Here is a 23449-nt window from a genome sequence, read left to right on the forward strand (position 1 = left end):
TACAAGGGCTTAGAGAGGGAAAAGGAAGAAGAGGAAGACAAGTGAAAAGTAAAAAAGAAAAAAAAGAGGAATGTACGGCTTGACCCGTCCTCTATGCCTCCAAAATACCCCAACTCATTTTGTGACTGAAAATATCGAATCCAGGGGTTCCAGACTTCACTTTCAAATTTGGTTAGTTTGTCTGGTTGAATGCTGGGCAGTTTTTTTTGTGAAGCATGAGCTACAATGTTTTTATTTTAGCGGTTGCATAGTGCATCACCAGGGTTTCCCATGCATGGGCTATGGATATCTTAGCAGCCAGAAGGATGAAAAACAAAAAGAAAGTGTGGAGTCTGGAGTGCTTGGGAATCTTGTTCAAAGGATCACTGAAGATTACTGTCTTAGCGTTTTTGGCCATATTAACAGTGGTCACTAAATATATAAGAACAAAAATTCTGGTCCAGAATCCTGGATCCTTCAGGCAAGACCACCACACATGATACATAGTACCCTCTTGTCCGCACCGGGGGGGGAGTCATCCAGATAAATTTTGGTGATTCTGGCCGGGACTATTTATAAAGGAGACAGCACTTTGTAATTGGTTTAAACAATTCAAGCACTATTGGAGTCTTTTTCTCTTCATACACTCTGCTGCTTACATACTGAGGAGGAGATCTTGGGAAAAGTTTAGGAGCCGGATGTGTTGGATATCTCGCGAGTTCTGGGGTGGCTCACAGGCGTTTTATGACCCTGCTTAGTTGGGGGGGGGGGGTCTCACTCTCAGGAGGTGAGTCTATACCCATTGGAGGGGAAGAACGAGTGAGGTGATTCGTTGGTGGTCTGGAAGTTTTACATAGGATTTCAATATTTTTATTTGTTCATCAATCAACATCCATTTGTGGAATTTCTACTGTATTAATATGGACTTTTTTTTTGCACTTTATTGCATGGACGTTTAATTATGCACTTCATATGATTTTTGATATTTGTTTATATTTCATGATTCAGCACTGCATTCTCTTATATATTGATTTTTGTGCACATGCATATGGGGATGTGATCAGTGCTAGCAGCCGGTCTTTTGAATACTTTTCACACACACACACTGTGTTTCTAGTACATACATCATTTGTTTTTTGGGTAGCTTGCAATACTATCACATATCTAGTAGAGCACTGACTGTGCTGACAGCTCTCCAGCTACCTGTTCTTGCCATAAGCCCCGTACACAAGAGCGGATTTTTCAACATCCAAAGTCCGACGGAATGATTCCGGCAGACTATTCGATCGTGTGTGGGCTGCAACGGACTTTTGATTCGCAAAAGTCTGACGGACTTTAGAAAATGGAACATGCTTCAAATTTTTCCGCCAGAACTCCGCTGGACCCAGTTCCTACCGAAAAATTCGCTCGTGTGTGTGCTATTCCGACGGACTAAAACCGACGCAAGGGCAGCTATTGGCTACTGGCTATGAACTTCCTTATTCTAGTCCGGTCGTACGTCATCACGTTCGACTCCGTCGGACTTTGGTGTGATTGTGTGTGGCCAAGTCCGCTCATTCGGAAAGTCCGTCAGAACTCTGTCGGAACTCCGTCGAAAGTCTGTCGGACTTAGTCCCTCGAAAAGTCCGCTCGTGTGTACGCGGCATTAGACATACTTTATGTTAAGATCAATGACACATATTGTCAGAGTTGACATTGCCAACTGCTCAATAAAAATAGTTAAGGGATTTCATTAAAATCTTGCTATGGGGGGGGGGGCAGGATTTGTAATTATACCTCTGACAGGACTATAAATATTTTATTAGCTAAGATAGTTCCCAGATCTATGTATGCAGCGTTTTGCATTGAGTTCGTACGTCAGATTTCACTCTTGGCTCACGGCATGCAAAAGAAGTGAAGGTGCCAATCAGAAACAAAAGTTTTACATTAAAGCAAGAAAAAAAAAAAAAGTCATCCACCTTTGCAATACATGTACATCCCCTTGTGTATTGACCCAATGAAAAATATCAATCTGGCAAAAAATCCAGTGAGCTCCTGCATTCTTGTGTACTCTGCTTGTTCTGGACTTGCATCTCAAGTCAAATGGACTACAGACCCCCCCCCCTCGTGAACACGATGAGATGGGGAGGTGTTCTGTTGTCCTAACACCTAGCCCTAATGTAGCCACCACATCCAAGGACTGCTAATTTGAATATATACAATTGTTGTCCTTGACTTTGGATAGGCTATAAGGAGCTCCTCAGTTTTAACAAATACCTCTGTGTTTTCATAAAACTTAAATTATTCTTCAGATGTTGGCAATAGAAGACAGTGTAGGGGATTTATTAAAGGTTACAGGGGTCTTTACATTACGGCCCTCCAGTTGTTCAGGAACTACAATTCCCATCATGCCCTAGTCATGTCTGTGAATGTCAGCGTTTTACAGTGCCACATGGGACGTGTAGTTTTGCAACAGCTGGAGGGTCATAGTTTGAGGATCCCTGGTGTAGAACATGCTAATTTTGTAAAGTGTTTTTATTTTACTTAGTCCATGCTATTTACTTAACACATCCAATCATGTGTGAGCTCAAACACATTTTTTTGCGATTCTTCCCTCCATACGATTTGGTGTATTCTATGCAAAGTATACGATCTCCATGCCTGTCTACATCAGCAGAGATGGCTGTATTTTGGTTATATTAGTGTCAGAAGAATAGTTGGAACCAGGATCATCCAGAGATGGTGTGAGAAGCTGGATGCTAGTGAAGGACTTCCTCCACATGTCCTCGTTGGTTTAGGGATATTTGACACATAATTGAAAGTAACGTCCAGGTTCCTGCTGATCCAGTCTTGGTAGGCCGTCACCAGTGTGTACACCCCGGGGTAGTTGGGGGAGGCACATCCTTTTCCCCAACTCACAACTCCAACCTGGTACCATACGCCCTGGACTTTACACACCAGAGGTCCTCCTGAGTCACCCTGTAAGACATAAATAATCATCAGCTGCACCAACATCTATCTGTTCAGGATGAATCAGGAAAATGTTTCGGTCTTTCCATGAATGTATAATTACACAAATTAGTTCGGCACTCAGAAAACGGGTACAGAATTGGCCCTGCACCAAAACCTTTAAGAAGTACATTTTCATTTACTTATAACAACTTTGTTGGCAAGTAAAAAAAAAAGGTACAAAATCAGGACCCGCAAAGAAAGAGGAGTTACACTCACCCACCCTGCCATACGTTCTTCTGATTGCGGAGCAATAGCCTTTTCACATCTAATATACTTAGAGGTGTGTCACATGATTGGTCCCCTGCCCTGCTCTGTGGTTCCTCTAGTCCAGAGGTCTCAAACTGGTGGCCCTCCAGCTGTTGAAAAACTACAAGTCCCATGAGGCATTGCAAGGCTGACAGTTAAGAGCAAGACTCCCAAAGGCAATGACATGATGGGACTTGTAGTTTCGCAACATCTGGAGGGCCACCAGTTTAAGACCCCCTGCTCTAGTCAATTTCTACATCCCTACCCAGCACAGTTATGATGGGGGTCAGCAGATGGAACCACAGAGCATACATGGGTACAAGTGTTAGTTTCTTCTATCATTTTCAGTCAAGGAAGCTGCCATCTTGGCCTCTAATGATTCTTCAGCTGCCATAATGCTGCACATGTGATTAGATATAAAACCAGCCATTGGATGGTTTGAAAGTTTGGTTGAGAGCACAACCAATGTGAAAGTTAGCATTTCCGGCATGCCAGGAATGTAAGTGTTTTTTGAAACTGGGTTTCCTCCAGCTTTAAATGTGAAGGTCCTACTTTTTGACATTTTGGTACTTAGTGATAGAGTCAAAGGAATAGGATGGGAAGGGGGGAATGGGGTGTGGGAGAGTGTTATGTAAATGGGGAATGGAACATAGAGGGTTTGTAATAGACATGTGCGATTTGGTTCATAATGAATGGATTTTTGTATGAATTTCTTAGTATTCGTACATTCGGATCAATTCGAACATCTGAATAGCTGAAAGAACCAAAATGCGAAAATTATGAAATTACGAATAAGCAAAATAACGAACATGCAAAAATACCAACTTACGAACGGACAATCTTACGAAAAATACGAAACTTCGAAAACAGTAAAAAGAAAATGACATCTAAAACAAATAATTTACATTTCGTATTTTCAATCCTTTGTTCGTAATCTCATATGTTCGTATTATTTTCATTCGTGTGTTTGTAATTTTGTTTCTTCGTCTGTTCGTAATTTCGGTACTTCGTGTTCTCGCATCATTCTTTTGAATGGACAGTGTAATGCAGTGTAATTTCCGGCCAGAAAAAGACAGATGAGAGCTTTTCATCGGAAAATGCGACGGTGTGTACGCTCCATCAGAATTTAGCTGTCCGAATTTCCACCAGCCAAAAATTGATAGCATGTTCTCAATTTTCCCGAAGGAAAAACTTTCTATCGGTAATTCCGATCGTGTGTATGCAATTCCGACACGCCAAAAAATCACGCATGCTCAGATTCAACTACGAGACAGAAGCTATTGGCTACTGGCTATTGAACTTCCTTTTTCTAGTCCCGTCGTACGTGTTGTACGTCATCGCGTTCTAAACTATCGGAATTTGGTGTGACCGTGTGTAGGCAAGACAGCTTGAGCGGAATTCCGTCGGGAAAACCATCAGAGCTTCTTCCAACGAGAATTCTGATCGTGTGTACGTGGCATAAGTGTATCTTAATATGTATGATCATAATTTCATGTTCTCGAATCTTTATTTTTCGATTGGGCCATGGATGAGCCAATCAGCTTATCCCTTTTGTGTCGGAGTCACAAGGCATTCCTGAATCTTTTTAGAGGAGGAGACGGAGTCGGGTCTGGTGACTGAGGGAGTGGACTGGAGTAAATACAGGACTTATTAGAAAATCAAGCATTGTTTGGGAGCCACGTCGTACGACCGCGCAATTGTCAGTTAAAACGACGCAGTGCCGAATCGCAAAAAGTGGTCTGGTCTTTGGCCAGCAAAATGGTCCGGGTCTGAAGTGGTTAAAGAGGTTGTAAAGTCAGAAGGTTTTTTATCTTATTGCATTCTATGCACTCAGATAAAAAAGCCTTCTGTGTGCAGCAGGTGCCCCAGCACCCCCTCATACTTACCTGAGCCCCATCTCTGTCAAGCGATGTCCATGAGTGTCTCAGCCACCTGAGACTCCCCCTCCTGATTGGCTGAGACACAGCAGTGGCACCATTGGCTCTCGCTGCTGTCAATTAAAGTCAGTCAGCCAATCGAGACAGAGAAAGAGAGAGAGGCGGGCAGCAGCTGAATGAATGAATGAATGAAATACTTGTATAGCGCACAATGCGAACTGAATCGCCTCTAGCTTCAGCTCTGTGTCTGAATGGGCAAGGGGAGCTGCGACTCGCCTCCGGTGCCTCCATAGCAAGCTGATTGCTGCGGGGGGCACTCAACAGGAGAGAGGGGCCAGGAACACCAGTGAGGGACCCGAGAAGAGGAGGATCGGGGCTGCTCTGTGCAAAGCCACTGCACAGAGCAGGTAAGCATAACATGTTTGTAAATTTTTTTTTTGTTCTATAAAAATAACAATCACTTTAAGACCACTTGATCATGAGAATTTACAGGCTAAGAACAATCGACCAGCAGGGAAAACACGATGTGGGAGACTTCCGCACTGTGTGCAGCCAATGGGGAAATTTGTACAAATTGCCGAATGAATAGGTGTTTGGCTGAATAAATAGGGGTTTTGCCAAATTAACCTCCAGCTGTAAAGTGAAGTATTTAGCATTGGTATTACTACCACTGAGAAATGTGACGGCTTCCTCCTTGTTGTTACCGGGTAACAGAGAAGGCAAGAATAACCTCTTTTTTTTTTATTAAAAAAAAAAAATAGACTTTAACTGATGTCATGCATTGCTTCCGCTTCCTGTAAAGAGATCCTAAAGGTGAACCATGTTGGAATGATCTTGGTGTCACTCACCTGGCAGGAGTCCTTCCCCCCTTCCTTGTAGCCGGCACAGATCTGATCATTCTGGATAATGCTGTTACCTCCTGCATTGTTATACATTTTTTGACATGTATTGCGGTCTATTAGAGGAACCATGACCTTCTGGAGGGCCAGATATGAAAGTGAACTTCCTGGTGATAAAACACAGACAAGAAGATGATTAATGGCCGTTCTTGGCAAGGCTACACATAGACTGATCACCGTTATGTTCCATTCACACGTGTGCATTGTAGGATCGCACTGAAAATCGCACGGTTTCTCGTGCCACACAAAAAATGTGCATCTTTTTTTTTGCAGAAGGACTGCAGTGCCATTAATTGTTATCTCCTCCCCAATTCACCTTGCTAAAGTGTGCAAAATCAAGCAACAAAGGATGCATGGTAACAACGTTTCATTCATTTTGGTATAGCGCTATTTAACCACTTCAGCCCCGGACCATTTTGCAGGCCAAAGACCGGAGCACTTTTTGCGATTCGGCACTGCGTCGCTTTAACTGACAATTGCGCGGTCGTGCGACGTGGCTCCCAAACAAAACTGACGTCCTTTTTTTTTCCCACAAATAGAGTTTTCTTTAGGCGGTATTTGATCACCTCTGCGGTTTTTATTTTTTGTGCTATAAACAAAAATAAAGCGACAATTTTGAAAAAAAAATATGCACTATTTTTTACTTTTTGCTATAATAAATATCCCCCAAAAATATATATAAAAAGAAAAAACTATTTTTTCCTTAGTTTAGGCCGATACGTATTCTTCTACATATTTTTGGTAAAAAAAAATCGCAATTAGCGATTATTGATTGGTTTGTGCAAAAGTTATAGCATTTACAAAATAGGGGATATTTTTATAGCATTTTTATTAATATATATTTTTTTACTAGTAATGGTCGGCGATCAGCGATTTTTATTGTGACTGCGACATTATGGCGGACACATCGGACATTTTTGGAACCATTGTCATTTATACAGCAATCAGTGCTATTTAAAGCGGGGTTCCACCCTAAAGTGGAACTTCCGCTGATCGGATCCCTCCCCCCCTCCGGTGTCACAATTGGCACCTTTCAGGGGGGAGGGGGGGTGGAGATACCTGTCAAAGACAGGTATTTACACCCACTTCCGGGCATAGACTCCCGTGGGAGTCTATGCCATTTCCTGCCCTGCTGCGCTGTCTGCTGGGACACACACGGGTCCCAGCAGACAGCGCGGAGAATTCCTATTGCACTGCGGGACTCGCGCATGCGCAGTAGGGAACCGGGAAGTGAAGCCGATTCGCTTCACTTCCTGATTCCTTCACCTAGAATGGTGACGACAGCAGCCGAGAGCCGAGCGATCGATCGGCCTCGGCTGCCGGCATCGCTGGACCCCGGGACAGGTGAGTGTCCATTTATTAAAAGTCAGCAGCTGTAGTATTTATAGCTGCTGGCTTTTAATATTTTTTTTGTTAGGTGGAATCCCTCTTTAAATGCACTGATTCCTGTGTAAATGACACTGGCAGTGAAGGAGTTAACCACTAGGGGGCAGTGTAGGGGTTAGGTGTGACGTTATGTGTTTCTTTTATTGTAGGGGGTTAACCTCTACAATATTAGAAATAATTATTTGATATTATTTGATTTGATTTGATATTATTTAGAAATAATATCAAACTTGAGTTCAGGTGGAGTAATGAGTGTATACTTTATTTGGACGTAATGATAATGAAGGGACAAAGTTCCCTCCAGACTATGGCCTATTTCAAACCAACTGACTGGAATGGTTATATTCCTATCAATAGTGGTCATCACCCCTTATGGCTACGGAATATCCCTAAAGGCCAATTCTTGCATATTTGTTGTGCCGAGATACTGACTATCTTTTGCAGGCACAAATGGTTAAGAACAGGTTTTTGGAAAAGGGGTACGATCCTGAACGTTTGGATCGAGTTATAAAGGAGGTAATAGACACCCCTCAGGAAGTATGTCTCCAGCCAAAGGTGAGAGCACAGGATACGAAACAGGAATGGGGCTTCATTAGCACCTTCCATGAACAGTATAAGGAGGTTGAGGCTATTTTTAAGAAACATTGGGACATTTTGAGGTTGGATCGTGTATTAAAGGACGTGATCCCTGCAACTCCCCCTTTTATTTACAAAAGAACACAATCCTTTGGCGATAGGGTGGTAAAAAAAGAACTAGACTCTCCTGCCCGCCCACAGATGTTTTGGGATCGGGCAGGTTTTTATGCCGTAAATGTAAATCTTGTCGGCAAGTCCATACCCACCTGAGGGGTTTGAGTCGATTTAGATCTACAGCCAATGCAAGAGATTTTGAGATAAAAGAATTCATTTTGTGCATGTCTACCCACGTTGTGTACACTTTGGAGTGCCCATGTGGGTTAATGTACATCGGTAGAACTAAAAGAACTCTTAGCCCCTGTACACACGGTCGGAGATTTCCACAACCAAATCCGTCAGATTTTGCCCGTTGGATTTTGTCCGTTGGATCTTGTCCGAAATTTCGTTACGATGGGACTACATTCAGACTAGTAGCCAATAGCTTTGATGTAGGAATTTGATCTGAGCATGCGTGGCACTTGGTCCGTTCAAAATTCTCTACACATGATCGGATTAGGTCCGACCAGCCCAGTTGGTCGGGAAATATTTCCAACATGTTGGAAAATTGGGTCCGACGGAGATTCGGACGGAATCGGTCCGATGCATACCACACACAGTCGGATTATCTGACGACACTGACGACACTGTCCGATGAGACACATTCCGATGGATTCTCTGACCGCGTGTATGCGGCATAACAAAGAGGGTCTCTGAGAATATTTATAACATCTCAATTGGCTATAAGGATCACAGTGTTTCCCTCCATTTCAGACAAAAGCATGGTAGGGACCCTAGTGGTCTGAAATTCTGGGGAATCGATAAGATTCACCCGGCCTGGAGGGGTAGTAATATCGTACGAGAACTGTCAAAACTTTAAGTCTGAATGGAATGAATATATAACTTGACCTAAATTGTTTCATTAGTGATCATTAATTTTTATTTTTTTTACATTTATTTATATTTAGTCTTATTTTATTTCATTTTCTTTTATTTTATTTTTATCTTTAGCCGCATAATGCAGGGATTGTGTAGGCGAGAATAGAGTGTCTGTGAATCTCATACACGGGTTGCGATGTGTGTGGACACCGCGATCTGAAGTTATAGATGTGCGTTTCGCATGCACTCAAATTATGTACGCCGGTGGATATACCGTAGATATTATCCTTGGTAATGATGTGTGGATATCATTTCCCATTATTAGTATTATCTTCTCAAGAGAATGCAGAGGTGTTCTAATCAATTAATTCCTAGAAGGTTTTTTAGTATTGTTACTAGGAGTCTATAATATAATGCGCCTTTCTTATTTTTGGGTATCCTTGATTTATAACCATTTATTATTGTAGGTATATAGGGTGATTTATTAAACTCTATTGTCGTTTTATGAATCTAATATTGTAATTTTATTACTGTATGTAATATGAATTTTTTTTTTTTAGATATCAATTTGAGGATGGTTATGAGCCTAGTAGTTCCCCTGGTTTTCTCAGATTGGTGACTGTCGCTGCATGGTGTTTGTGACTAGCCTTGGAATATTGGCTGTGTATCGTTAGTGACCAGTCTGGTAGAGGGGACGTACTCGCCGTAGCCTTTTAAATATCTTTTATAAGTATAATCTTATTGGTGTTGCATGGTAACTGATATTGTAAGTGTGCACCATTGGATTTCTTTTGCTGCGCTCAGATTGTGCGTGAGGCGGCGCAGTAGGAGTGTTCCTCTGCTCTGCTGTATCTCGATATAATGGACCTGCTGATCTGCATAGCCACTCCCACTGACGAAGACGTGATGACGAAACACGTATAGGCGTGACTATGCAGCTGTCCTGTGTCTGCATGCTATCGTAGGTTTTCCTGGGACTCACCACCACTGCCTGTTAATGAACTTCAGCGGGGTAGCGGTGAGACTTAACTTATCATAGCTGGACACATACGAATGATGTTTTATGTAAAGAGTCAAGTGTTTACATTGTAAGCAGATTTTTATTGTGTTTGGAGTGCGATTCAATTATTAAACAGGTTAAACTATGGATCCTCTTGTGTTTGTGTTTTTCGCATGACCATTTGAATTATAAATGAGATCCTGGTGAGAGTGAACCTTCAGCTGAGGAATAATTTTGATGGCACGTTACCTGCATTTATTCTCTGGCAACCTGTTTGAGTAATACAATGGGTGATTTGTGAAGCGCCTGATATTAACCCTTGAGGGGGTAAGTGCACAACCAAAGGGGGTCACACAGAGCACAAGGTTTCTTCTGCCTGTTTGGTGTTGTGTGGATTCACCAAAAGGATTTCCCATAAACTTTGTGGGTTTCTGGAGCACTTCTCGCACTTTATGAACTGCGTTCTTGGGGACTCTATGAACTATGTGTCTTTTTTAACTGTATAAGCTTCAGTAGTGTGTATGAATTTTTTCACACAGGTTTTTTAATTAATTAGGTAATTATTAGCGCTGTTAATGTGGTAATGCTGTTTATAACTATAGTTGAAATTGTATTGCTACATATATTTAAAGATTTAACATATGATTAATAACAGCTGCTGTTTTAGAGATATTTTAGAGATGTGGGGGAGATGTGGGGGAGATGCCCTTGCCCTCAACAACATGGGGACAAGGTGCTTTGCTAGGCGTTCCCTTTGACAAGGAACTCTCCCTATGTTGAGGGCATGTTGCGGGGTATGGTTCAGGAGCAGGAAAGATGATTGTGCTCCCATCTTCCCTGGCTGTAGACTGCAGGCCTCTGTAAGGGCCTGGCTTGGAATTAACGGGGAACCATGGGATATTTTTGTGTATTAACATCTGTTTAAAGACCCAACCTAGGAAAAGTTTGCTCCTGTCTTGATAAAGCTAACATAGGCAGAGATGGCAATGCAACCTGGGCACTCCCCTAAGCCTAATACATATGGGCCAAATGTCTGGCAGCTTCAACAGGGCCAATAGAATCCGGTCGACATTCGGCCTTTGTGTACTGCAGCCGGGGTAGCTTCTCTGGAAAGGGCATTACCAAAAAAGGCCTGCTGTTCGGCTCCTGAGCGCTTACCGGAGTATTCTGGTGAGGAAGGGGGTACCCCCCTGTCAGAAAACAATAGAACAGTAGAGGAGATTGCTGTACTAACATACAGTAGATAGATAGTTAGTACAGCGGCTCTTCCTGAGCTGTCAGGTTTTATTTTTTCTTTCAGCCCTGCTGAGTTTAACAAAAATAAAATTCTTGGCTTATATACCACCTTGTCCCTATGCAAAAATAAAATGTTCAGTCCACGAAATTGTAACAAAGGTGTCCTCTCTCCCGCTAGAGTATTCTCCGGCATAGCATCTCTTACACTTATCTGAGATACCTAAAAAACGATACCACAAATTGATCACGTTACATATGATCAATGCGGCTAGGATGTGCGTACCAATTCATTGGTGATCGACCTTGTCTGAATGGACCAACCGGATTAATCGAATTGCAGAGATGGAGGAGCTGATCTATACCTTATTAGACAAAATCTCTACCATTACGGCGACATGGGGCACATGTCTGTCCTTCAAGGTCTCAGCCATACCAGGAACTCACGAAGAACGTCCCAGCATCCCCTGGGACTGTGACGTCATAAGGGGCGGGGTCACCACGTGACATCACCCGGTGACCCGGTGACCCTGCCCTGGTGATGCCTATATAAGTCGCCGCATACCATGTCAACGGCATTAGAGCGGGAGAGAGCATCGTGTCAACATCGGAAGAACAGAAGAAGAAGAAGAAAAAGGAGAAGACAGAGACGACAACGAAGGAGAAAGCCGGGTTCCTCCACTCGCAAAAGAACGGTAAAAGAACAGAAGATAGCGGAGGAGCCCGGCGATAAGAACCAGAAAGCATGGAGAAGTCAGAAGAGAAGACCCATGAAGTCGGAAGAAGACCCCCGGACAGCGACGAAAGAGAAAGCCGGTCTCTTCCGCTAGCAAAAGAGTGGCAAAAGAGCAGAAGATAGTGGAGGAGCCTGGCGATAATAACCGGAAAGCACGGAGAAGTCGGAAAAGACCCCCGAAGTCGCTTGCTCGTCCACACCCCCTTCCCTGGCCCGCCGGGCTGCGTGCTCGAATAAGGGTCTGGTATGGACTTTGGGGAGGACCCCATGCCGTTTTTTGCCATAGGGGTTACCCTTAAAACCCATGCCAGGAGACGGGGCTTGCAAGGTGTTAATCTTGCCGATGGAGGCGGCGAGATCGACTTCCTTCTCTAGTTCAAAATGAATGGACTTTAGTCCGTGTGTGGGCAAGTCCGTTCATTTGGAAAGTCCGGCGGACCAGCTTACAGACGCGCGGACTGTCTGCTCGAAAGCTGGACTTTTGGGAAGAAAAAGTCTGCTGGAGCCCACACACGATGGAATTGTCAGGCGGACTCTGGCCTGCAAGACTAAGTCTGCCGGATAGTCGGATCATGTGTATGCGGCATAACAATAGTGAAAAATATTGTGCAGTCGGTGGACAGTATGCAAACAGCTTTGTTCAGCCATAAATTAGTAGAGAGAAACCCAACAGGTTTTATCATATAATAAAAATTAGAGAGTATTATTTCAGAGACAATAAGCATACATATTGTACAGACACCATGCACACTATGTAAGCAGCTTTAGTAGGCCGTAGTTTAAGAGGGTGAGACAAAGCATATTTTAATCTATAAATCAAAACTAGAGTGTAATATTTCACGGAGAAAAGACACAAATATTGTACAGACTCAGTTTAGTTAAGTAAGCTTTCTTTCAGAGGTACAAAATGCCGGTTTATATCAGTACATTGAAATTAGAATGCCTAAACTGTTCTACTAGACAGATGAGAGACCAAGTAGGTTTTATTGAGAAATATGAGAAAGTATTGCGTTCAATCCAATGGCCAGGCCTGAACATCCAATAGTCTACGTGGTCTGCCCTATGTAGAGTGAATCATATGATTTTGGAGCATTTTTTTAATTTGCAGCTGCAGAACCTGATCGCCCTCTACTAGTGCGCATGCAGAACCTTTGCATCTCCCTTTAGGCCTGCCTGACATTGAAAATGCAGGGGATTACCTAAACTTCTTAGCAACTATGATATTAGGGGGATTAAGAATGTGGTGCTTTGGTGCAATCAACAATTTGGTGATTTGGATGCACTAAACTGTACCCCAGTAGTATACAGTGATATGTTGTAAAAAAAAAGGGGGGGGCAGCTTGACCTGTGTTAGAACAAGTTCCCACTAATGAACATGAATATACCTTTCTTGAAAAAATAAAAAGTAAGACTCAAGCCACTAAACCCCAACTTTTAATCACTAAACCAAAAACCCCAGATATAAAAACATTAACTGCCAGATATTTTACTTTTGTCTTATAGTCCAACTGCAAGTGAAAAAAAGCATATCAAAATTAGAAATAAAAAACAATAAAACACCTAAAAAAAAAAAAGAAAAAAAAGAAGACTGCAAGGGGGGTGCAGCAGCTAAAGAGCAATAGAGTTTTAACTATACACAAAATGATAATTCTAGAAAATAATGTTGGGTCTATTAAAAGGGATTCACAAAAATATGTAGTCCACCGCACTGTAACTAACACTAATGTAGCAATTAGAGGGCACACTAAGTAGCTCATTGTTCTACAATTCACTTTCATGTGGCACAATATAGAACTGGGTGTTGCACTGTTCAGCACTGTGTAGTAAAACAGCAACTATATATTCCTGAAAACACTCTATTGAGGTGGCATTCATATGTATATCATGTCCCCCTGAGGTCATAGCTATCATTACTTCTGTTGAATGCTGCCCACTGGGTAGGTAAAGGGGCATGCTTGAAAGTCCTGCCACCAAATTATAGTCATTAAGCCGAACATCAGCCTGTTCTGCAAAGGTAAGCAAATTGGAGGTGGAACCCTTCTTCAAAAGAACATGGTGCATGTGAATATGCACATCTCTGCCGATGCATAAGGGTATCATTAGCAATTAATGGCACTTCTGCGTATCTGCTAAAGCACATTTCTGTGGTGTCAGGAAAGCGATTTTGCATGCTTTCCCAACACACACAAATGTGAACACAGGCTAAATGTCTCAGTTACATTGGTGGTCAGTGTAAGTCTTCTCATTACATTGGGGCTTGGTGTACAATCCTTTCATTGACACTAGTGGCCAGTGTGAAGGTCTTCCTTACATTGGTGGTCAGTGTAAATCCCTCTTTACATTGGTGGTTACTATGAATGCTCCTATTACATTAGTGGTCAGTGAAAATCCCAATTACATTAGTGGCAAGTGTAGAAACTCCCCTTTATATTGGTAATCTTTAAAAAAATCCAAACTTGCATTTGTGGTCAGTTTCAAATCCTCCCTTACATTGGTGGTCCATGTAGAAGCCCCATTTAAATTGGTGGTGAGTGTAAATCCCCCTTACATTAGTGGCCAGTGTAGAGATCCCCTTTATTTGCTGTTGATGAAAAATTTCCCATTACATTGGTTGTCAGTGTAAATTCTTCATAACATTGGTGATAAGTGTACATTTCCCTTTACTTTGGTGGTACAGAATTGCCTTTACACTGGTGGTCAGTGTAAATCCTCCCTAACATTGGTGGTCAATGTAGAAGTGTCACTTTACATTGGTGGTTAGTGCAAATCTCCTCGACAATGGTTGTCAGTGTAAATCCCCCCTTACACGGAGGTCATTCTATATTCCCACTTACACTGGTGGTTGGTGTAAATGCTTGTATTACATTGGTGTCAGTGTAGAAATCCCTATTTTCTATATTGGTGGGTGGCATAAAATCCCCCGTTACATGGTGGACAGTGCAAATTCCCCCTAGCATTTGTGGTCAGTGTAAATCCCCCCTCAAATCGGTGGTCATTGTAAATTCCCTATTACATTGGTAGAATCCCCCACTATATAGTTGTCAAAGATTTCCAGCTTTGCTCTACATGATTCCAAATTTGTCACAGTGTACTGCCTCCTAACTAATCCCATCCCCACACCACTGCCACTGATCCGATCAACCCCCCAGCATTTCCACTGATCACACCCCCCCTCCCCCAGCATTGCCACTGATCCCAGGAGTTCTAGGATTCCTAGGAGTTTTGTGTCTATTGATGGGCCCCGCACCTCCCCAGTCCATGGTGTGCAGGCAGTGAAGAGATGATGTGCTGTAACCTTTAGCAACCAATTAGTGAGCAGTAATGCTTTGCATTACCTCTTGCAACCAATCATTGAACTGTAAGGATATGCAGTAACCTCTAGGAACCAATCAGTGAGCAGTAATAATGTGCAGCAACCTCTAGCAACCAATTAGTCAGTGGTATAGATGTCCAGTAACTTCTAGCAATCAATTAGTGAGCAGTTTTGATGTACAGTCAAACAACAAGCAGAAATCATGTGCTGTCCCGCTATAAAATAAACAGTGAGCCATAATGTGTGCTGTAACCTCTAGCAGCCAGTCAGTGATACAGCGTACAATGATACACTATAACCTCTCGCAACCAATCACAATTGATGCCTGATCTGATTCAGTAAACTGATTTTGAGTCTAAAAAGTAAGTTGAGCTTTGGCGCTAAAACCTTATTAGTGTACTAAAAATATGAATGCTAATACTCTGCAAGGTTAAACGAAACCTAATGTAGAAATTTCCCAAACTACACTATATGCGTAATATTAAACAAATTGCGTGAGATGAAAAAATGTGAATGAAATGTGTGTCTGTTATCTTACAACATAAACATGCACAAGTGTAGTGAAAAATACAGTTAATCTATCACAACTAAAAATATATATATATATATAACAACTAAAAATATGGGTGCTTTAGTGAAAAGTGCTTTTGCTCACATATGTGAGCCAATGATTATGCTCCAAAAGTGACAATCAGAAAAGTATTGTGAAAATACCAATTAAAAACACCAAAAAAATCATATAATGTCCAATTAAAAATATTTTATAATGTCCAACTAAAAATATTGGTTCAAAGTCGCATCATCTAGTTGCTGTAAAAACGCATAAAACTTTTGTCAGATAAGGAAGGTGAAGCAAGGTGACTGGTGTAAAAGGGTTGGATTCCTTTCCGGTGCGCCACTCTGTGTTAGAGAAGAAATATATATATGCGCTCACCAGACATCAAACCCTCCAGATGACGTCGCTCTGACGAAACGCGTAGGGCGTGGCCTAGGACGTGCACCTTACACTGCTATTCAAGCAGTAACGCCGGCGCAACCAATTTCATAGCGATTTGTCTTTTCGGATTTTGTGAGTAACCTGATTTTAATAAACAAGTACGTTTATACAACAGTATTGCACTATGGCTGTACTTCTGTTTCCCTTTATGCATAAACGCTAAACGGATCATTCACGGAAGGAAGAGTGCAAAATATCTCCACATCACAGCGGAGGCAGAGCCCTGAGAGAGCTGCACAGTGGCTCATACTGTGACTGCTTGGTTAACCCATTGAGGGTTTGATGTCTGGTGAGCGCATATATATATTTCTTCTCTAACACAGAGTGGCGCACCGGAAAGGAATCCAACCCTTTTACACCAGTCACCTTGCTTCACCTTCCTTATCTGACAAAAGTTTTATGCGTTTTTACAGCAACTAGATGATGCGACTTTGAACCAATATTTTTAGTTGGACATTATAAAATATTTTTAATTGGACATTATATGATTTTTTTGGTGTTTTTAATTGGTATTTTCACAATACTTTTCTGATTGTCACTTTTGGAGCATAATCATTGGCTCACATATGTGAGCAAAAGCACTTTTCACTAAAGCACCCATATTTTTAGTTGTTATATATATATATATATTTTTAGTTGTGATAGATTAACTGTATTTTTCACTACACTTGTGCATGTTTATGTTGTAAGATAACAGACACACATTTCATTCACATTTTTTCATCTCACGCAATTTGTTTAATATTACGCATATAGTGTAGTTTGGGAAATTTCTACATTAGGTTTCGTTTAACCTTGCAGAGTATTAGCATTCATATTTTTAGTACACTAATAAGGTTTTAGCGCCAAAGCTCAACTTACTTTTCAGATTTCCAGCCTATTCCCATTTAGAGGGATAGGTTTCAAGCACAGGCAGCTTTAACCCCTCATAGTTCACTTTATTGTATTTCAAACTTGTCTAGTGAACAGGTAAATTTGTCCATAGCGCAATCTTATTTTTTCTTATTGTGATTTTGAGTCTAGCTGCTATTTATTTTCTCAGAGCAGGGGGAGAGCGTGCATGGAAGTGAGGGGGCCCAAGAAAATGTTTGCCCAGGGGTCCAATCAATATTAAAGACAGCCCTGCCAGTCAGTTTTCCCTATCTATTCCAGGTCTCTCTGACACACTGACAAATGGCTGCTGGGGATCCTGGCTTTTATAGGGCAGGGTCTTGTCCATATGAAAAACCTCATTATTGGTCCATTGAGTCACGTGACCACAGTTCACAGGCCAGGAAGTAGAATGTGGTAATCGGTTGCTACACACAAAGGCTTAATACTGCAGCAAATGGCCCAATTAGTTCACCTTTTTCCCGAACTTCAAATGACTTGGGTTCTTATCAGGCTTATGTGAACCCAAACCTGAAGCCCATCCCTACTCCCTAATCCCTAGCTTGTAATCTACAAAAAAATGGTGGTTTTGTTTGTATCTCCCTTAAAATTGCATTAAAAGGACCCTCTCCCCGCTGTATGGTATTCAATGTTTTTCATTTTTTTTTTGCTTTATTAAAATATCCCACATGGCAGCGTTGATCTCCTCATGCCCTTTTGACAATACCTTGCCTATAAGCCATGACCATGGCCAGAATTTAGCATCAAGATTTACCCTTCCCCTAAAGACTTCAATAGTATTCAATGTTAAGTTCAGGTTTCATGGATTTTATACAGAACCCAAAAAACCCCTTGTGAATCGAACCTGGGTAGATTTGCCCATCATTAATTAACATGATGTATTGGGTGTAAATGACAGACCTGGCTTACTTGAGTAGCAGTACCCCCGTAGGGGCTGCTGAGACTTGTGGTTTGTCTGTTACCCTGCCCAGCCCTGCATTCACTCTCAGACACTCCGAGACAGAAACCAGTCAATTAACTTTTTTTTATTTTATTTTTTTAATTGAGGGTTATAACTTGGATGGGGATGGGAGATATGGGATGCCCAGTATTCATCAATAGAAACGGTAATTGGTTTTTGGATAATTATGTACACTCCTGGTACATACTCCTTTAGCTTCCTCCTACACAAACTTGCTTGATGCCTATCATTAACTTTTTTTTCTTTTTTTATTCAGGCCGCGTACACTGGGGCGGACTGTCTGCCCAACTTAGTCCGCCGAAACACATTTCAGCGGACAGTCCGCTCGTGTGTGGGCTTCAGTGGACTTTTTCAGCGGACTGTCTGACGAACAAAGTCTGAGGCCGCGTACACACGCGGGGACTGTTCGCTCAACTTTGTTCGTCAAACAGTTTGAGCGGACAGTCCGCTCAAAATTAGCATGGACGGACTTGCCTACACACGACGAACGAACAGTTCCCTGAAACTTGCGCGATGACGCGAACGGCACGTACGACGGGACGAAAAATACGACGTCCTACACACTGCAATGCAACCTTCGCCGTGAAAATCCTTTCTGAGCATGCGCGCAACTTAGTTTGTCGAACAAGCCTACACACGAGGGGACTGTCCACTGCAACAAGGTTTCAGCGGACAGTTTTTCGGAAATTCCGAAAAACTTTGTTCAGCAGACTGTTCGCTGAAACTGTCCGCTGAAAGCCCACACACGAGCGGACTGTCCGCCGAAACACTCTTCAGCGGACAAGGTTGAGCGAACAGTCCCCGCGTGTGTACGCGGCCTTACGGAATTTCTGTAAGATTGTCCGTTCAAACTTGGTTTGAGCGGACAGTCCGCCCGTGTGTGTGCCAGTCCGCTGTACTTTCGAAATGAGCGGACTTTTCCCGCCCGGAGAAAAGTCTGCTCATTTCGAGCGGGTATCCAGGTAGGCGGGGCCCGCGAAGGAGACGTCGCGGGCCCCGCCGCCTGGTATGGACTTAAAGGGGAACCCCAACGCCGAAAAAAATCGGCGTGGGGGTTCCCCCCAAGTCCACAACAGACCCTTGTACGAGCACGCTACCCGGCCGGCCAGGAAAGGGGGGCGAGCGAGCGCCACCACCCTCCTGAGCCGTACCAGGCCGCGTGCCCTCAACATGGGGGGTGCCTTGGGGAAGGGGGGCCGCGCGGCCCCCTCACCCCAAAGCACCTTGTCCCCATGTTGATGAGGACAAGGGCCTCTTCCCGACAACCCTGGCCGTTGGTTGTCGGGGTCTGCGGGCGGGGGGCTTATCGGAATCCGGGAGCCCCCTTTAATAAGGGGGCCCCCGGATACTGGCCCCCCACCCTATGTGAATGAGTATGGGGTACAATGTACCCCTACCCATTCACCTGTGAAAAAAAGTACAAAAAAAACCACAACACGGGGTTAAAATATTTTATTGCACAGCTCCGGGATCTTCCGTCTTCGGGGGTCTTCTCGCCGGACTCCTCCGCTATCTTCTTTTTAGCTCTTTTACTAGTGGAGGAGTCCGGCTTTCTTCCTCCCCGCCGCCGGCCTCTTCTCCCGACTTTGGGGGTCTTGTCCCCCTCTTCGGTTCTTCTGCCGGGCCACCGCGCCTTCTTGTAGCTCTTTTAGAGGCGGTGGCCCGGTCTTCTGTCGCCGCTGTCGCTGCTGCCTTCCGTTCTTCTTCTTCTTCTTCTTCTTCTTCTTCCCCAGGAGATGTTGCCTCGACGATCTCTCTGGCCGGAATGCCAGAGCCGCGTTGCGCAGCCACTTATATAGTGACAATGGGGCGGTGTCACATGGTATATGTCACATGGGCTGGTCACATGGGTTGATGTGACATGAGGACTATGACATCGTAAGGGGGCGGGGTCACCATGTGACCCCAACCCATGTGACATATACCATGTGACACCGCCCCATTGTCACTATATAAGTGGGCGCGCAGCGCGGCTCTGGCATTCCGGCCGGAGAGATCGTCGAGGAAACATCTCCTGCGGAAGAAGAAGAAGAAGAACAAGAACGGAAGGCGGCGGCGACGACAGCGACAGCGGCGACAGAAGACCGGGCCACTGCCTCTAAAAGAGCTATAAGAAGGCGCGGTGGCCCGGCAGAAGAACCGAAGAGGGGGACAAGACCCCCGAAGTCGGGAGAAGAGGCCGGCGGCGGGGAGGAAGAAAGCCGGACTCCTCCGCTAGTAAAAGAGCTACAAGAAGATAGCGGAGGAGTCCGGCGAGAAGACCCCCGAAGACGGAAGACCCCCGGAGCTGTGCAATAAAATATTTTAACCCTGTGTTGTATTTTTTTTTGTACTTATTTTCACAGGTGAATGGGTAGGGGTACATTGTACCCCATACTCATTCACATAGGGTGGGGGGCCGGTATCCGGGGGCCCCCTTATTAAAGGGGGCTCCCGGATTCCGATAAAACCCCCGCCCGCAGACCCAGACAACCAACGGCCAGGGTTGTCGGGAAGAGGCCCTTGTCCTCATCAACATGGGGACAAGGTGCTTTGGGGTGGGGGGGGGCGCACGGCCCCCCCTTCCCCAAGGCACCCCCCATGTTGAGGGCACACGGCCTAGTACGGCTCAGGGGGGGCGCTCGCTCGCTCGCCCCCCTTTCCTGGCCGGCCGGGTAGCGTGCTCGTACAAGGGTCTGTTGTGGACTTGGGGGGAACCCCCACGCCGATTTTTTTCGGCGTTGGGGTTCCCCTTTAAGTTCATACCAGGCGGCGGGGCCCGCGAAGTCTCCTTCGCGGGCCCCGCCTACCTGGAGACGCGCTCCAAATGAGCGGACTTTCCTCCGCGTGTGTGGGCGAGTCCGTTCATTTCAAAAGTTGAGCGGATTGTATGGCGAACTTAGTCCGCTGTATTAGTCCGCTCAAAAAGTGCCGTGTGTGGGCAAGTCCGTTCATTCAAAAGTTTGGACGGACTGTCTGTCAGATTGTCTGACGAACTTAGTTGGGCAGACAATCCGCCCGTGTGTACGCGGCCTCAGGGTTATAACTTGGATGGGGATGGGAGATATGGGATGCCCAGTGTTTATCAATAGAAACGGTAATTAGTTTTTGGATAATTATGTACACTCCTGGTATATACTCCTTTAGCTTCCTCCTACACAAACTTGCTTGAAGCCTATCACTCCTCACTTCACCAGCACATCACTTGCTGCAGACCGTTACCACTAGTCCCCTCCAGCACTTCACTTGATTAGTAATTATAGATTATCCTCGTGCCGCAATGAATAAGCAACAGGAAGAAAAAAGAAACTTAAGGTTGCAGCAAAACACCGGCAGGGGTACAAACCCTCCCCTAGATGTGTATGGTAACAAATTAATAAGTGGTGCTGCGCTCCACAGTAAATACTAAATGCAATAAATAGATAAACAAGTATATATCTATAAATAACTAAATATAACTACTCAAAGCTCATTAGATCAAATGCACATCTTCTAAAGTGCATCAGTGCAAAGCAATAACAATCCAATGCAATGTGAGTGATTGGGTACTCCGAACATAAAAAAATTAGGTGCATACAGTGAAAATAAATAGGTACTAAAAATTCAATAAAGTTTGAAATGTGTCTCAATCCATAAAGTGCATACAGTGTCACAAAATATTAGTAAAAAAGAATCAATGTGTCTCTATCTATAACATCAACACAGTCCATATTCAATCATGCAATATGTGAATCCACACTGTGCCATAAAATAAATTGACTCCGTGAGCAAACAATTGAATCCACCGGTGATCTCGTGTATCCTCAAAGTAAAGTGTCCACACAATGAGTGCAATGGCTACCTTACCTCACTGCTGTAAGGTAAACAGCATTTATTAATTCCAGTAGTTACACAGTAGTTGTCAGCTGGTGTGAGTATTACAAGCAGTGCTGACTACGATAAAATGGCTGTCGGCATTCGTTTAGTTAATTATCTCTATTACGTTCATAATATCTACAAAAAAATGGCCGTGGGCTCAGTGCATGGTCATTAGTATGCGGTACGAGCTACAAGATAATGGCCACGGCTGTAATCTATGGCCATTAGTATTATGTGCTGTGGGCTACAAGAAAATGTCTGCTAATTGTTGATGGTATTTAAACGTCTGTTCCCTTCCTATGTTTATTCCCTGATGAAGTCACATGATCTGTGACGATACGCGTAGGATTGGTTTAGGAGGATACCGGAAGTGACGTCCGGAGTACGAGCGTGGAGCTCGTTCGTTTGTGGAGCTCGTTCGTTTTATACTATTCTTTGAATTAAGTGTATAAATGTGAGTACCCAGGACTATGTCCTTTTATGATGAAGTTTTAATCTGATAATATATATACTTCACCATTGGAGCTCCCTCTTGTTTTTTCCTATGGATATGTCCTTTGGTTTATGGCTCAGCACCTAGAGGGGCCTGCTTGTAATACTCACACCAGCTGACAACTACTGTGTAACTAATGGAATTAATAAATGCTGTTTACCTTACAGCAGTGAGGTAAGGTAGCCATTGTGTGGACACTTTACTTTGAGGATACACAAGATCACCGGTGGATTCAATCGTTTGCTCACGGAGTCAATTTATTTTATGGTACAGTGTGGATTCACATATTGCATGATTGAATATGGACTGTGTTGATGTTATAGATAGAGACACATTGATTCTTTTTTACTAATATTTTGTGACACTATATGCACTTTATGGATTGAAACATATTTCGAACTTTGTTGAATTTTTAGTACCTATTCATTTTCACTGTATGCACCTAATTTTTTTATGTTCGGAGTACCCAATCACTCACATTGCATTGGATTGTTATTGCTTTGCACTGCAGAAGGTGTGAATTTGATCTAATGAGCTTTGAGTAGTTATATTTAGTTATTTATATTATTTTGTGCACTATTTATTGATATATACTTCACTTGATTCCCCAGGAACAGCTAGCACAATTTGTAGGTTAGACCTGACACTGACTCAGCAAGGCCTTGGCAAATGCCCTTTGCAGGCTGGGGCTGTGGGCCCCAATGGTGTAGTTGAAACTTCCTTTTGCTAGCTGCCCTAACTATAGCTACTGATCCCAGATAATCCTCTTTAGGTCCTGCCAGCCCTCCTGACTGCAGCTGCCTCTTTCACCACAGTCCATTCTTCTGGTTCTGGACCCATCTCAGACTGCAAGCTCCCAGTCCACGAAGGCGTTCCTCCCCAGTGCTCCTGACCGTGCCTCACTCACCAGCCTTCCTGGCTGCGACCAGCTGTCCTTCCTGGAGTCTCTTAGCAGTGCTCTCTCCCGCTGTCCTCTCCTTGGTCTCTCTTATGCCTCCGGTCCAGGACCTCTCCATGTGTTCGTGAAGGCGGTCTTTACCGCATCAGAGCCCAAGGCCC

At 43.6% G+C, this 23449-nt stretch overlaps 1 protein-coding gene across 1 annotated transcript in view; it reads right to left on the minus strand.

Moving 5' to 3' along the window:
- Positions 1-2652: 2652 nt before the first annotated feature.
- The window catches only part of LOC143925629 (uncharacterized), a 197101-nt gene continuing 176304 nt past the window's right edge, over positions 2653-23449 (minus strand). The window contains exons 22-23 of the mRNA XM_077450096.1: positions 5942-6099; positions 2653-2937 (exon numbers count right to left, since the gene is read on the minus strand). Of these exons, the coding sequence (XP_077306222.1) occupies positions 2653-2937; positions 5942-6099 (443 nt within the window). The remainder of the gene's footprint in view (positions 2938-5941; positions 6100-23449) is intronic.

The sequence above is a fragment of the Lithobates pipiens genome, unplaced genomic scaffold, assembly GCF_037356315.1.
Source record: "Lithobates pipiens isolate NorthernLeopardFrog02 unplaced genomic scaffold, aLitPip1_a1.2 Scaffold_22, whole genome shotgun sequence".
NCBI lineage: Eukaryota > Metazoa > Chordata > Amphibia > Anura > Ranidae > Lithobates > Lithobates pipiens.